Source organism: Dendrobates tinctorius, unplaced genomic scaffold (assembly GCF_039654945.1).
Source record: "Dendrobates tinctorius isolate UK_male_01 unplaced genomic scaffold, ASM3965494v1 ptg000046l, whole genome shotgun sequence".
NCBI classification, from domain to species: Eukaryota; Metazoa; Chordata; class Amphibia; order Anura; family Dendrobatidae; genus Dendrobates; species Dendrobates tinctorius.
The window spans coordinates 80,581,817-80,596,709 of NW_027361714.1; the positions used below are offsets into that span (position 1 = coordinate 80,581,817).

At 44.0% G+C, this 14,893-nt stretch overlaps 1 protein-coding gene across 2 annotated transcripts in view; it reads right to left on the bottom strand.

Annotated features, from left to right (window-relative positions):
* AFG1L (AFG1 like ATPase) overlaps positions 1-14,893 on the bottom strand; it is a 191,599-nt gene that overhangs the window by 65,518 nt on the left and 111,188 nt on the right. The window contains exon 6 of one of the 2 annotated variants that reach the window (XM_073576055.1): positions 12,907-13,006. The exons of the other annotated variant lie outside the window; for it this stretch is intronic. Coding sequence (XP_073432156.1) covers positions 12,907-13,006 — 100 coding nt within the window. The remainder of the gene's footprint in view (positions 1-12,906; positions 13,007-14,893) is intronic. 2 annotated transcript variants of the gene reach the window in all.

Genomic DNA, 14,893 nt, shown 5'->3' on the forward strand with positions numbered 1-14,893 from the left:
ACATGCAAAAGAATAGGAAATCAGGGAGTGGACAAACACTTTTTCACACCACTGTACAGTGGGGGAAAAAGTATTTAGTCACCCATGAATTGTGTAAGTTCTCCCACTTAAAAAGAAGAGACAGGCCTGTAATTGACATCATAGGTAGAACCAGGCCCAGATTGATAATCTGCCCAACCGGGCATTTTCCCGCTGGGCCGGGATGTGTGCGACTCTGTGGGCCGCTGGAGAGGCAGCACCCACTCATCTGGCCACCGCCGATGCAGTCACCGGCCCGTTTTAAATTTTTGCCGCCGGCCCTTTAAATCTGCGGCCACGGCGGTTTTACACAGGCTCGCGCTGGCAGCAGCAGCTGCATCATCACTCACCACAAGTCAGTGGCACAGGAAGGGGTTCAGAACGTCTGTTGTTGCAGTCAGGACGTTCTTTGTGGGAAGAGAGAGCCGCTCTGCTCTCCTGACTCCTGCTCCAGGCTGTGGCTGCAGCACTGACGTATCATAAGAGACTCAGGACATCTGGCCTACATTCGCCTGCCTGCAATAATCACTGGATGCTGCCAGGATTAGAGTGACGGATGGGTCTGGGACCTGGTGACTGAGTGAATACAGGTTCTGCTGGGCTGCAGTGGGGTGGCTGGCTGGTATATATACAGTGCTGCTGGGCTGCAGTGGGGTGGCTGGCTGGCATATACAGTGCTGCTGGGCCGCAGTGAGGTGGCTGGCTGGCATATACAGTGCTGCTGGGCCGCAGTGGGCTGGATGGTATATACAGTGCTGCTGAGCTGAAGTGAGGTGTCTGGCTGGTATATACACAGTGCTGCTGGGCTGCAGTGGGGTGGCTGGCTGGTATATACAGTGCTGCTGGGCCGCAGTGGCTGGCAGGCATATACAGTGCTGTTGGGCTGCAGAGGGGTGGCTGGCTGGTATATATACAGTGCTGCTGGGCTGCAGTGAGGTGGCTGGCATATACAGTGCTGCTGGGCTGCAGTGGGGTGGCTGGCTGGTATATACAGGTGCTGCAGTGGGGTGGCTGGCTGATGTATACAGGTGCTGCTGGGCTGCAGTGGGGTGGCTGACTAGTATATACAGTGCTGCTGGACTGCAGTGGCGTGACTGGCTGGTATATACAGTGCTGCTGGGCTGCAGTGGGGTGGCTGGTTGGTATATACAGTGCTGCTGGGCTGCAGTGGGGTGGCTGGCTGGTATCTACAGTGCTGCTGGGCTGCAGTGGGGTGGCTGGCTGGTGTATACAGGTCATGCTGGGCTTCAGTGGGGTGGGTGGCTGGTGTATACAGGTGCTGCTGGGCTGCAGTGGGCAGTAAGGCAGATGGTGATGATATATATACAGGTGGTGCTGAGCTCAGTGGGCTGGTGCTGGACCTGGTGATAATATATATACAGGCGGTGCTGGGCTCAGTCTGCTGGGGCTTTACCTGGTGATGATGTGTATATACAGGTGTTGGTGCTGGGCTCAGTGGGTTGGGGCTTTAACTGGTGATGTATATACAGGAGATACTGGGCTCAGTGGGCTGGTGCTGGACCTGGTGATATATATACAGGAGGTGCTGGGCTCAGTGGGCTGGTGCTGGACATGGTGATGATGTGTGTATATATAGGTGGTGGTGCTGGGCTCAGTGGACTGGTGCTGGACCTGGTGATGATGTATATACAGGTGGTGGTGCTGGGCTCAGTGGGATGTGCTGGACCTGGTGATGATATATATATACAGGAAGTGCTGGGCTCAGTGGGCTGGGGCTTTACCTGGTGATGTATATACAGGAGGTGCTGGGCTCAGTGGGCTGGTGCTGGACCTGGTGATGATGTATATACAGGTGGTGGTGCTGGGGCTTTAATATTAAAATACCTGGTGACGTATATACAGGAGGTGCTGGGCTCAGTGGGTTGGTGCTGGACCTGGTGATGATATATATACACAGGAGGTGCTTGGCTCAGTGAGCTGGTTCTGGACCTGGTGATTATATATACACACACACACATATATATATGTATATATATATATATATATACACATACACACACACATACACAGGCGGTGCTGATGGGCTCAGTGGGCTGGGGCTTTACCTGGTGATGATATAATGTATATATACAGTTGGTGTTGGGCTAAGTGGGCTGGGGCTTTACAGGTGGTGGTGCTGGGCTCAGTGGGCTTGTGGTGGACCTGGTGAAGATATATATACAGGAGGTGCTTGGCTCAGTGAGCTGGTGCTGGACCTGGTGATGATATATATACAGGCGGTGGTGCTGGGCTCAGTGGGCTGGGGCTTTACCTGGTGATGTATATACAGGAGGTGCTGGGCTCAGTGGGCTGGGGCTTTACCTGGTGATGATATAATGTACAGTTGTGGCCAAAAGTATTGACACCCCTGCAATTCTGTCAGATAATACTCAGTTTCTTCCTGAAAATGATTGCAAACACAAATTCTTTGGAATTATTATCTTCAATTAATTTGTCTTAAATGAAAAAACACAAAAAGAATTGTCCTAAAGCCAAATTGGATATAACTCCACACCAAACATAAAAAAGAGGGTGGACAAAAGTATTGGCACTGTTCGAAAAATCATGTGATGCTTCTGTAATTTGTGTAATTAACAGTACCTGTAACTTACCTGTGGCACCTAACAGGTGTTGGCAATAACTAAATCACACTTGCAACCAGTTGACATGGATTAAAGTTGACTCAACCTCTGTCCTGTGTCCTTGTGTGTACCACATTGAGCATGGAGAAAAGAAAGAAGACCAAAGAACTGTCTGAGGACTTGAAAAACCAAATTGTGAGGAAGCATGAGCAATCTCAAGGCTACAAGTCCATCTCCAAAGACCAGAATGTTCCTGTGTCTACCGTGCGCAGTGTCATCAAGAAGTTTAAAGCCCATGGCACTGTGGCTAACCTCCCTAGATGTGGACGGAAAAGAAAAATTGACAAGAGATTTCAACGCAAGATTGTGTGGATGTTGGATAAAGAACCTCGACTAACATCCAAACAAGTTCAAGCTGCCCTGAAGTCCGAGGGTACAAGTGTCAACCCGTACTATCAGTCGGCGTCTGAATGAAAAGGGACTGTATGGTAGGAGACCCAGGAAGACCCCACTTCTTACCCCGAGACATAGAATCGTAGAGTTGGAAGGGACCTCCTGGGCCATCTGGTCCAACCCCCTGCTCAAAGCAGGATTCGCTAAATCATCCCAGTCAGATGTCTGTCCAGCCTCTGTTTGAAGACTTCCATTGAAGGAGAACTCACCACTTCTCGTGGCAGCCTGTTCCACTCACTGATCACTCTCAAAAAGTTTTTTCTAATATCTAATCTGTGTCTCCTCCCATTCAGTTTCATCCCATTGCTTCTAGTCTTTCCTTGTGCAAATGAGAATAAAGTTAATCCTTCTACAATGTGACAGCCCTTTAGATATTTGTAGACAGCTATTAAGTCTCCTCTCCGTCTTCTCTTTTGAAAACTAAACATTCCCAAATCCTGCAACCTTTCCTCATAAGACAGGGTTTGCAGACCGGTCACCATTCTGGTCGCTCTTTTCTGAACTTGCTCCAGTTTGTTGATGTCTTTTTTAAAATGTGGTGCCCAAAACTGGACACAATATTCCAGATGAGGTCTGACCAAAGAGGAGTAGAGGGAAATAATGACTTCACGTGATCTAGACTGTATGCTTCTGTTAATACATCCTAGAATTGCATTTGCCTTTTTTGCTGCTGCATCACACTGTTGACTCATATTCAGTCTGTGAGCTATTAGTATACCCAAGTCTTTTTCACATGTGCTGTCACTTAGCCCTATTCCTCTCATTCTGTATATGCTTTTTTCATTTTTATTGCCAAGATGTAGTACTTTGCATTTCTCCCTGTTAAAAACCATTCTGTTAGTTGCTGCCCACTTCTCCAGTTTATTTATATCTTTTTGAATCCTCTCTCTTCTCTAGTATTAGCTATCCCTCCTAGCTTTGTGTCATCAGCAAATTTAATCAGTTTACCCTCAATTCCTTCATCTAAATCGTTGATAAAGATGTTGAACAATACAGGGCCCAGGACAGAGCCCTGTGGTACCCCACTTGAGACATTCTTCCAACTGGATGTGCAGCCATTTACGACCACTCTTTGGGTCCGATCACTAAGCCAGTTATGAATCCACCTAACAGTTGCCTTGTCCATTCCATACTTAGTCATTTATTCAATAAGGATTGTATGAGAGACTTTGTCAAATGCTTTGCTGAAGTCAAGATATACTATATCTACAGCATTTCCTTGATCCACCCAATCAATGATTCCGTCATAGAAGGAAATTAAGTTAGTCTAACAAGACTTATTAGTTACAACCCCATGCTGACTCTGTTTAATCACTTCATTCTTATCCAGGTACTGACATACATGTTGTTTAATAATTTGTTCAAAGATCTTTCCTGGTATAGAAGTCAGACTCACCGGCCTATAGTTGCCTGGGTCCACCTTCTTCCCCTTTTTGAAGATAGGAACATTTGCTCTTCTCCAGTCTTCTGGCACTTCTCCTGTTCTCCAAGAATTTTCAAAGATTATGGAGAGGGGTTCAAAAATTTCTTCTGCTATCTCCTTCAGTACACTGGGGTGTAATTCATCTGGACCTGGAGACTTGAATTCATTTAGGTTAACTAAGTGTTTCCTCACTATCTTTCTGTTTACAGATATCCTGGATTCTTCTATTCCCTTAATAGGACAGTGAAGAACAGTTGATGTTACATTTCCTTTCTGAGAAAAAACAGATGCAAAATAGGAATTTAAAAGTTCAGCCTTCTCAACATCCTGTCTTACCATTTCATCATTTTCACCCTGTAAAAATCCTATAGCATCTTTGACTTTTCTTTTACTTTTGACATCCTCAAAATCCTTTATTATTGCTTTTGACATCTCTTGCAAGCCTCAATTCATTGTCAGCTTTAGCTAATCTGATTTGTGCCCTGCAGGTTCTGCAGACAGCATTATATTCTTCTTTAGATATGCCTCCCTCTTTCCATTTTATAAACATTTTTTTCTTCCTTTTTAGCATGTGCTTAAGTTCTGTGTTCATCCATCCTGGTTTCCTAAAATGCTTCCTATTCTTCCCTCTTTTCGGAATTGTTAACAACTGTGCTTTGAGAATTTCATTTTTCAAGATTTCCCATCCTTCCTGGACATTTTTGTCTTTAAGGATAACCAGCCATTGGATCCCTCCAATTCTCTTTCTGAATCCCTTAAAATCTGCCTTTCTGAAATCTAACCTTGACGTCTGAGTCTTCACAGGTCTTCTGCCTATAGTTATCCAAAATTCTAAAATAGCATGGTCGCTACCTCCTAGGGTCCCAGCCACGTTTACCTCCTCAACCATTTCCTCCCTGTTTATAAGGATTAGATCCAAAGCAGCAGTTCCCCTTGTTTTCTCCCCTACCTTTTGGAAGATAAAGTTGTTAGCAAGAGAGGATAAGAATTTCCTTGACCTGTTAGTTTTGCCTGAGAGAGATTCCCAACAAATGTCTGGATAGTTGAAATCTCCCATGACAACTATGTCATATTTTTTGGAGAACTTGGCCATTTGATGCATAAAGAGTTCATCCATGTCTTCAGCTTGCACAGGCTGCCTGTAGTAAATGCCTACAATGGTGTCCTTTCCATTGTTCTGTCCTTGTATTCTTACCCAAACAGTTTCCACAGAACTCCCAGTCTCTGAAGCTTCAATCTCTGTGCAGATATACGCGTTTCTAACATACAATGCGACATCCCCTCCTCGTTTATCAAGTCTGTTTCTTGCAAATAAGTTGTATCCTTCTAGTCTTGTATTCCAATCATGTGTATTGTCCCACCAAGTTTCAGTGATTCCAATGACATCATATTTCTTTTCCTGTGTTAGTAGTTCCAATTCTCCTTGTTTGTTGCCCATGCTTTGTGCATTAGTATAGAAACATTTTAGTTTGTGATAGGTTTCTCTTTCTCCAATATTTTTATTAATTACATTCTTTTGTCTTTGTTCTTCCTTTCCACTTCTAATAGCAGAGTTCTCAATAGCATTTGTCAGGTGTATGGCTTTTTCTGGTCTTTTGCTTCCCTTCCCATGTAGTTCTAGTTTACAGCTCTCCTTACAAGTGTAGCAAGGCGACTTCCAAATACATGCTTTCCAGTCTTCGTAAGGTGCACCCCATCTCTAGCAAGTAGTCCATCCTGTAAGTAATTCACTCCGTGATCCAGAAATCCAAATCTTTGCTGACGGCACCATCGACGTAGCCAGTTGTTCACCTGCAGAATCTTATTCCACCTCCTTGTTCCATGGCCATCCACTGGGAGGATGGAAGAGAAGACCACCTGCGCTCCCAGTTCTTTCACTTTCTTGCCTAAGTCTTCAAAGTCTCTGCAGATGGTTTCCAGGTCATTTCTTGCGGTGTCATTTGTCCCCACATGTAGTAGCAGGAACGAGTAGTCATCTGTAGGTCTGAAGAGTCCTGATATCCTGTCAGACACATCTTTAATTTTTGCACCTGGAAGACAGCACATTTCTCTTGAAGTTATATCCAGTCTGCAGATAGCGGCCTCTGTTCCTCTCAACATGGAATCCCCCATGACCACCACTCTCCGTTTCTTCTTCACAACATTTTTCTTTCTCCATCCAGGAGCACTCTGAAGGCGTACAAGGTTGCTGTTTGTTGGCAAAGTCTTATCCTGATGTATTTCTTCATCGTTTTCCTGCGTGAGAGCCTGGTACTGGTTCCTGAGCAGTATGGGTGCTGACTGTCTCCTGATCCTCCTGCTTCTCTGGGTCACATGTCTCCATTCCTCTGTTTCTTCAGGTGCACTTCGAATTTCTTCTCTTTCTGTAACATGAAGAGATAATTCTGCTCTGTCCAAGAACTCTTCACCTTCCTTAATGATCTTCAACGTAGCTAACCTCTCTTCGAGATTTTGCAACTTTTCCTCCAACAGGGACACAAGCTTGCATTTGTGGCATGTGAAGTTTGGTTTTTCCACTGGTAAGTCTGTGAACATGTAGCAAGAAATGCAGCTCGCCAAATGGCTCCTGGCCTCTTCCATATTGAGATTTCTTAAAAATGATGAAAGATGAGCCAAAATATGCAAATGATCTCCTCAAGCCTCTTCCCCTGGTTTTCCGATTTCCTCTTTTCAGCTGCAACGGCCAAAACCCAGTGATCGTTGAGCTCGCGGAGACTCTTCCCTTATCCCAGAAGGCACTTGGAATATGCAAATGATCTCCTCAAGACTCTTCCCCTGGAAGCCAGGCTGGAGTTGGCCAAAACTTACCTGAAAAAGCCTAAAACGTTTTGGAAGAATGTTCTCTGGTCAGATGAGACAAAAGTAGAGCTTTTTGGGCAAAGGCATCAACATAGTTTTTTTTTAAATTATCAACAGAGTTTACAGGAGAAAAAAAGAGGAATTCAAAGAAAAGAACACGGTCCCTACAGTTAAACATGGCAGAGGTTCCCTGATGTTTTGGGGTTGCTTTGCTGCCTCTGGCACTGGACTGCTTGACCGTGTGCATGGCATTATGAAGTCTGAAGACTACCAACAAATTTTGCAGCATAATGTAGGGCCCAGTGGGAGAAAGCTGGGTCTCCCTCAGAGGTCATGGGTCTTCCAGCAGGACAATGACTCAAAACACACTTCAAAAAGCACTAGAAAATGGTTTGAGAGAAAGCACTGGAGGACTTCTAAGGTGGCCAGCAATGAGTCCAGACCTGAATCCCATAGAACACCTGTGGAGAGATATAAAAATGGCAGTTTGGAGAAGGCACCCTTCAAATATCAGGGACATGGAGCAGTTTGCCAAAGAAGAATGGTCTAAAATTCCAGCAGAGCATTGTAAAAAACTCATTGATGGTTACCGGAAGCGGTTGGTCGCAGTTATTTTGGCTAAAGGTTGTGCAACCAAGTATTAGGCTGAGGGTGCCAATACTTTTGTCTGGCCCATTTTTGGAGTTTTGTGTGAAATGATCAATGTTTTGCTTTTTGCTTCTTTCTCTTTTGTGTTTTTTCATTTAAGACAAATTAAATGAAGATAATAATACCAAAGAATTTGTGTTTGCAATCATTTTCAGGAAGAAACTGAGTTTTATCTGACAGTATTGCAGGGGTGTCAATACTTTTGGCCACAACTGTATATATACAGTTGGTGGTGGGCTGGGGCTTTACAGGTGGTGGTGCTGGGCTCAGTGGGCTTGTGGTGGACCTAGTGAAGATATATATACAGGAGGTGCTGGTCTCAGTCGGCTGGTGCTGGACCTGGTGATGATTTATATACAGGTGCTGAGGCTGATGTATATACACCAGCCCCCAGCACCTGTATATATCAGCCACAGCACCTGTGTATACACCAGTACCTCCATATACTTATAAAATAAAAATCCTTTATTATAAAACAAAACACAGTTATTTAAAAATAACAAAAACGGTTATACTCGCCTAATGCCTAATTCCACCAAAGCCCCTGTTCTTCTGAAAAAAAATAATATACCATACCTGTCCATCATTGTGTCACACGCCATAATCCATGTCGGTGAGAAAGGCCTAGTAGACATCTCAATTGGGGTTTCCCCTTACAAAACTAAAAAATGTCAGTGGGGTCACATTGCAGTCACAGAAGTCTGTATCTCCCAGATCTTAAAGGCAGGGAGAGGGACATGTATAGTAGCACTTACAAAGTCATTTTTCCCTATTGAACCCCCTTAGTGTTCTCACTCATTACGATAATCCATTAATGGCCACCATAAAGCATGATGCCAACACATTTTTCCCACAAACGCATTATTATTATTTACCGTATATACTCGAGTATAAGCCGACCAGAGTAAAAGCAGACCCCCCTAATTTTGCCACAAAAAACTGGGAAAACTTATTGACTCGGGTATAAGCCTAGGGTGGAAAATGCAGCAGCTACTGGTGATTTTAAATAATAAAAATATATACCAATACAAGTAAAATTAATTGAGACATCAGTAGGTTAAATGTTTTTGAATATCTATTTTGAATCAGGAGCCCGACATAATGTTCCATACAGTTCGTGATGACCCCATAAAATGCTCCATATAAAATACACCCCATATAATGCTGCACAAAGGTTAATAATGGCCCCATAAGATGCTCCATAGAATAATATGCCCCACATGCTGCTCCATTAAGGTTATGGCCCCATAAGATGCTCCATAGATTATGCCCCCATATGCTGCCCCATAAGATGCTACATAGATTGGGCCCATATATACTGCCACCATAAGATGCTTCATAGATTATGCCCCCCATATGCTACCCCCATAAGATGCTCCATAGATTATTCACCCATATGCTGCCCCCATAAGATGCTCCATAGATTATGTCCCTATATGCTGCCCCCATAAGATGCTCCATAGATTATGGCCCCATATGCTGCCGCACTTAAAAAATAAAAATAAATAAATAAAAAAAAAAAAAAAAATAATGACATACCTCTCCGTCCCTGGGGCCAGGTGCCGGTGTCACTGCTGGCACCTGAGATATTCACCTGTCCTGCGTCCATGGCTGCTTGCTGCTGTCTGGCACGTCATCTGTCAGTGACGTTCAGACTGTAGGGGGCGCGGCGCCTACTAACCACGTCACCATGCCCTCTGCTGTCTGAACGTCACTAACAGATGACGTGCCAGACAGCAGCAAGCAGCCATGGACGCAGGACAGGTGAGTATTGCTATACTTACCCGTCCTGGCACTGTCTCATCAGCCCCCAGCTTCTCCGCGATCTCCCTTCCTGCCTTCAGAGGTCACATGGTACCGCTGATTAAAACTCATGAATATGCGCATATCAATGAGTTTAATGAGTGGTTCCATGTGACCGCTGAAGGAAGGAAGGGAGATCGCGGAGAAGCTGGGGGCTGAAGAGACAGCGCCAGGAAGGATAAGTATGACCTGACACCCCCGCCCCCCCTCTGACCCCCTGGTGTATATGACTCGAATATAAGCCGAGAGGGGGACTTTCAGCCCCAAAAAATGGGCTGAAAATCTCGGCTTATATTCGAGTATATACGGTATATAGCGCCATTGGTTCCATGGTGCTGTACATGAGAATGATAAGGGGTTTCATACAAATTACAGATTTCACTTACAGTAAACAAACTTACAATGACAGACTGATACAGAGGGGAGAGAGGATCCTGCCCTTTTGGGCTTACATGCTACAAGATGGTGGGTTGCAGCAGTTCCGGTGTTGGTTGAGGTGATATCTCTGGTAGTAGTGAGGAGGTAGCGGGGTCACATGACACCCTCACAGTTAATGCCTCAACACTTGTTTTTCCACAATGTTAATATAATTACAAATGGTAGCTTTGTATTAAGGTTTATTCACGTTAGAGCAATCCACCTTGATAGTACTGTAACATGAAGCAGAATTACCGCACGCAAACCTGCAACCAAAAATGTGTTGTGAATTTATCCTGTAGGACCATACTTTAAAGACGTCTGTTTTATGGAAAATGTGTTTCTGTGAATCTGTAGAATTCCCCAGATATTTCTGATTAATCAAACTGTAGAGAAAAGGTTGTATTGAAAAAGACATCCTCACAATTTATTTATTTTTTTAAAATGTATGTGGGCTGCTTTGGTTGGTGTGCCAGGGCTGATTTTCAGTCCCAGTCCGGCCCTTTGTAGACCCCAACTATGAGAGTCAGCATGAGAAAACAAATCCAAAAAGTCACCTTGTCTGATTTGGCAACATTTATTTTGCAAAATTATGGAGGAAAATAAGTATTTGGTCAGTAAGAAAAGTTAATCTCAATATTTTGTTATACATCCTTTGTTGGCAATGACAGAGGTCAAATGTTTTCTGCCAGTCTTCACAAGGTTGGCACACATTGTTGGTGGTATGTTGGCCCATTCTTCCATGCAGATCTCCTCTAGAGCAGTGATGTTCTGGGCCTGTTGCTGGGCAACACGGACTTTCAAATCCCTCTAAAGGTTTTCTATGGGGTTGAGATCTGGAGACTGGCTAGGCCACTCCAGGACCATCATATACTTTTTACGAAGCCACTCCATTGTTGCCCTGATGGTGTGCTTGGGATCATTATTATGCTGAAAGACCCATCTACGTTTCATCTTCAATGCTCTTGCTGATGGAAGGAGGTTTGCACTCAAAATCTCACGATACATGGCCCCATCCATTCTTTCACGTACACGGGATCAGTCGTCCTGGTCCCTTTGCAGAGAAACAGCCCCAAAGCATGATGTTGCCACCCCCACGCTTCACAGTAGGTATGGTGTTCTTTGGATGCAACTTGCCATTCTGTCTCTTCCAAACACAACGAGTTTTGTTTTTACCAAACAGTTCTACTTTGGTTTCATCAGACCATATGACATTCTCCCAATACTCTTCTGGATAATCCAAATGCTCTATAGCAAACTTCAGAGGGGCCCGGACATGTACTGGCTTATGCAGGGGACATGTCTGTCACTGCAGGATCTGAGTCACTGGCAGCGTAATGTGTTACTGATGGCATGTAGCCTTTGTTATGGTGGTCCCAGCTTTATGCAGGTCATTCCTAGATCCCCCCGTGTGGTTCTGGGATTTTTTTTCTCACCGTTCTTGTGATCATTTTGACCCCACAGGGTGAGATCTTGCATGGAGCCCCAGATCGAGGGAGAATATCAGTGGCCTTGTATGTCTTCCATTTTCTTATTATTGCTCCCACAGTTGAGGTAATCACACCAAGCTGCTTGCCTATTGCAGATTCAGTCTTCCCAACCTGGTGCAGGGCTACAATTTTGTTTCTGGAGTCCTTCGACAGCTCTTTGGTCTTCACCATAGTGGCGTTTGGAGTGTGACTGTTTGAGGTTGTGGACAGGTGTCTTTTATACTGATAAGTTCAAACAGGTGCCATTACTACAGGTAATGAGTGGAGGACAGAGAAGCCTCTTAAAGAAGAAGTTACAGGTCTGTGAGAGCCGGAAATCTTGCATGTTTTTAGGTGACCAAATACTTATTTTCCACCATAATTTGCAAAATAAATCTTGCCAAATCAGACAAGGTGATTTTTTGGACTGGTTTTCTCATTTTGACTTTCATAGTTGTGGTCTACCTATGATGACAATTACAGGCATCTCTCATCTTTTTTAAGTGGGAGAACTTGCACAATTGGTGGCTGACTAAATACTTTTTTTTCCCCACTGTACACAGGAAAAAAAAATGAGCTGCAATAGTTTTGTAAAATGTGGGTGTGGTCCTCCAAATACGTTGCAAAAATTGATAATGACCAAATACAGGAGGAAGAGCGGTTGCACTCCAAATATAGCGAAAAAAACATGCGAATAATGTATTCCATAGCCTTTCACACCTTGAGCCAAAACGTTGTGTACCTTTGGCATGGAATACATTTTTCTCACTTTTTTTGCTGTTTGGATTGCGACCTCTCTTTCTCCTTTTTCTTTACAATTATAATAATTTCATAAGTAGTAATACTTTTATTGATAAATATATCAGGTTTATGCAACAACTCAATATTATTTTATCTTTATTTTTCATGACTTCTGCCATTTCACCCTGACATGCTGGAATATCCGCTTTTGGTCCAAATCCTGACTGATGACAACCCATTCTTGCCTAATCTCTGCTTGGAGGTTAGCACAATTTCTTTATTTTTGTTTGTCTGTCTGCTCCTTGAAAATTGATCACAGATTTTTTGTGGGATTGAGAAATGGGAAGTCTCCCAGCATTTCAATGTTTTGCTCACTGAGCTGTCACTAAACAGTAATGTACTAATATACATAGCTTTACATTTCTACTAATATATAAATGTTTGCACGTAGAAGAAAATCTAATTTAATGTTTTCTTGACTACATGTGCATATTATAAAACTCAAAAATCAAACTGTAGAATTAGTTTATTATTTTCTTTTAAATACATTTACCCTCTGGCGGTCTGTTGGATGTTGCTACAACAACAACTCCATTTTGAAAGAGATTTTCAAAAAGTTGCTTTAGGATCATGGCATCAGCAATATCTGTCACCTGCAGAAACAGAGTAAATTAAACTTACATGTCATGCAATAACATATGCTAAGTTAAGAGGTACAAAATTAAACTAACAGATTTACCATAAATGTCATTATCAAAAAAAACCTGAGTAAAGATTGCCTATAAGAAAATACTTATATTAAAAAGTTATATTTCATTAGAATCAACCCTCCTAAGCCATCTATGAACATGCAGGTCATGGGAAGTGGATTACCTTGGTATCTGCGATCTGTCTTATTTTAGCGCTATCCATGATTTTTTTTATATATAAATGAGCCTTTAAGATCTAAAGGCTGGACACTGATCTGCATGAGAAACTGCCGCCAGAGACTATTATAAATAAAATCATAGGACATTCCATAAATGTCCGAAAGGTGCAAGTTAGGAAAGAGAACCTAAACTGCGCCAATGTGAGCGAAGATGTGGTTAAAGAGAGTATTATCGACAGGTTTTTGCTTCACCATCTGAGAGCAGCATAATTTATGGACAGAGACCCTGATTTTAGCGATGTGACACTTTGTGAGGTGCTTTCTGCCATTTTGGTAAATCACTATTTTCTCTGCTGCAAATCTAGTTCTCTGAATGCTAAGCTCAGTATAACCCAGCCCACACCACTGATTAGCAGCAGAGAACGCTGAGCTCAGTATAACCCCGCCGACACCACTGATTAGCAGCAGAGAACGCTGAGCTCAGTATAACCCCGCCGACACCACTGATTAGCAGCAGAGAACGCTGAGCTCAGTATAACCCAGCCCACACCACTGATTAGCAGCAGAGAACGCTGAGCTCAGTATAACCCCGCCGACACCACTGATTAGCAGCAGAGAACGCTGAGATCAGTATAACCCAGCCCACACCACTGATTAGCAGCAGAGAACGCTGAGCTCATTATAACCCCGCCCACACCACTGATTAGCAGCAGAGAACGCTGAGCTCAGTATAACCCCACCCACACCACTGATTAGCAGCAGAGAACGCTGAGCTCATTATAACCCCGCCCACACCACTGATTAGCAGCAGAGAACGCTGAGCTCAGTATAACCCCGCCCACACCACTGATTAGCAGCAGAGAATGCTGAGCTCAGTATAACCCCACCCACACCACTGATTAGCAGCAGAGAACGCTGAGCTCAGTATAACCCCGCCGACACCACTGATTAGCAGCAGAGAACGCTGAGCTCATTATAACCCCGCCCACACCACTGATTAGCAGCAGAGAACGCTGAGCTCAGTATAACCCCGCCCACACCACTGATTAGCAGCAGAGAACGCTGAGCTCTGTATAACCCCGCCCACAACACTGATTAGCAGCAGAGAACGCTGAGCTCAGTATAACCCCGCCGACACCACTGATTAGCAGCAGAGAACGCTGAGCTCATTATAACCCCGCCCACACCACTGATTAGCAGCAGAGAACGTTGAGCTCAGTATAACCCCGCCCACACCACTGATTACCAGCAGAGAACGCTGAGCTCAGTATAACCCCGCCCACACCACTGATTAGCAGCAGAGAATGCTGAGCTCAGTATAACCCCGTCGTCACCACTGATTAGCAGCAGAGAACGCTGAGCTCAGTATAACCCCGCTCACACCACTGATTAGCAGCAGAGAACGCTGAGCTCAGTATAACCCCGCCACTGATTAGCAGCTTTCTGTCCATTTATAGTGTAAGCAGAAAGCTTCTAATCAGTGTTAGGGGCGGGGTTATACCTAGATGATGACTATGGAGGACTACCTGGCAGCAGGATTACTGGTCCTCTATTGATAATCTCCTGCTGATAAAATAGTGATGATGTTATGAAAACTACATTAAACATCCCAGTAAGTGATAAATATCTGTCTTATGCTGCACTCAGCTTGAGTAACAAAAACCTGTTGATG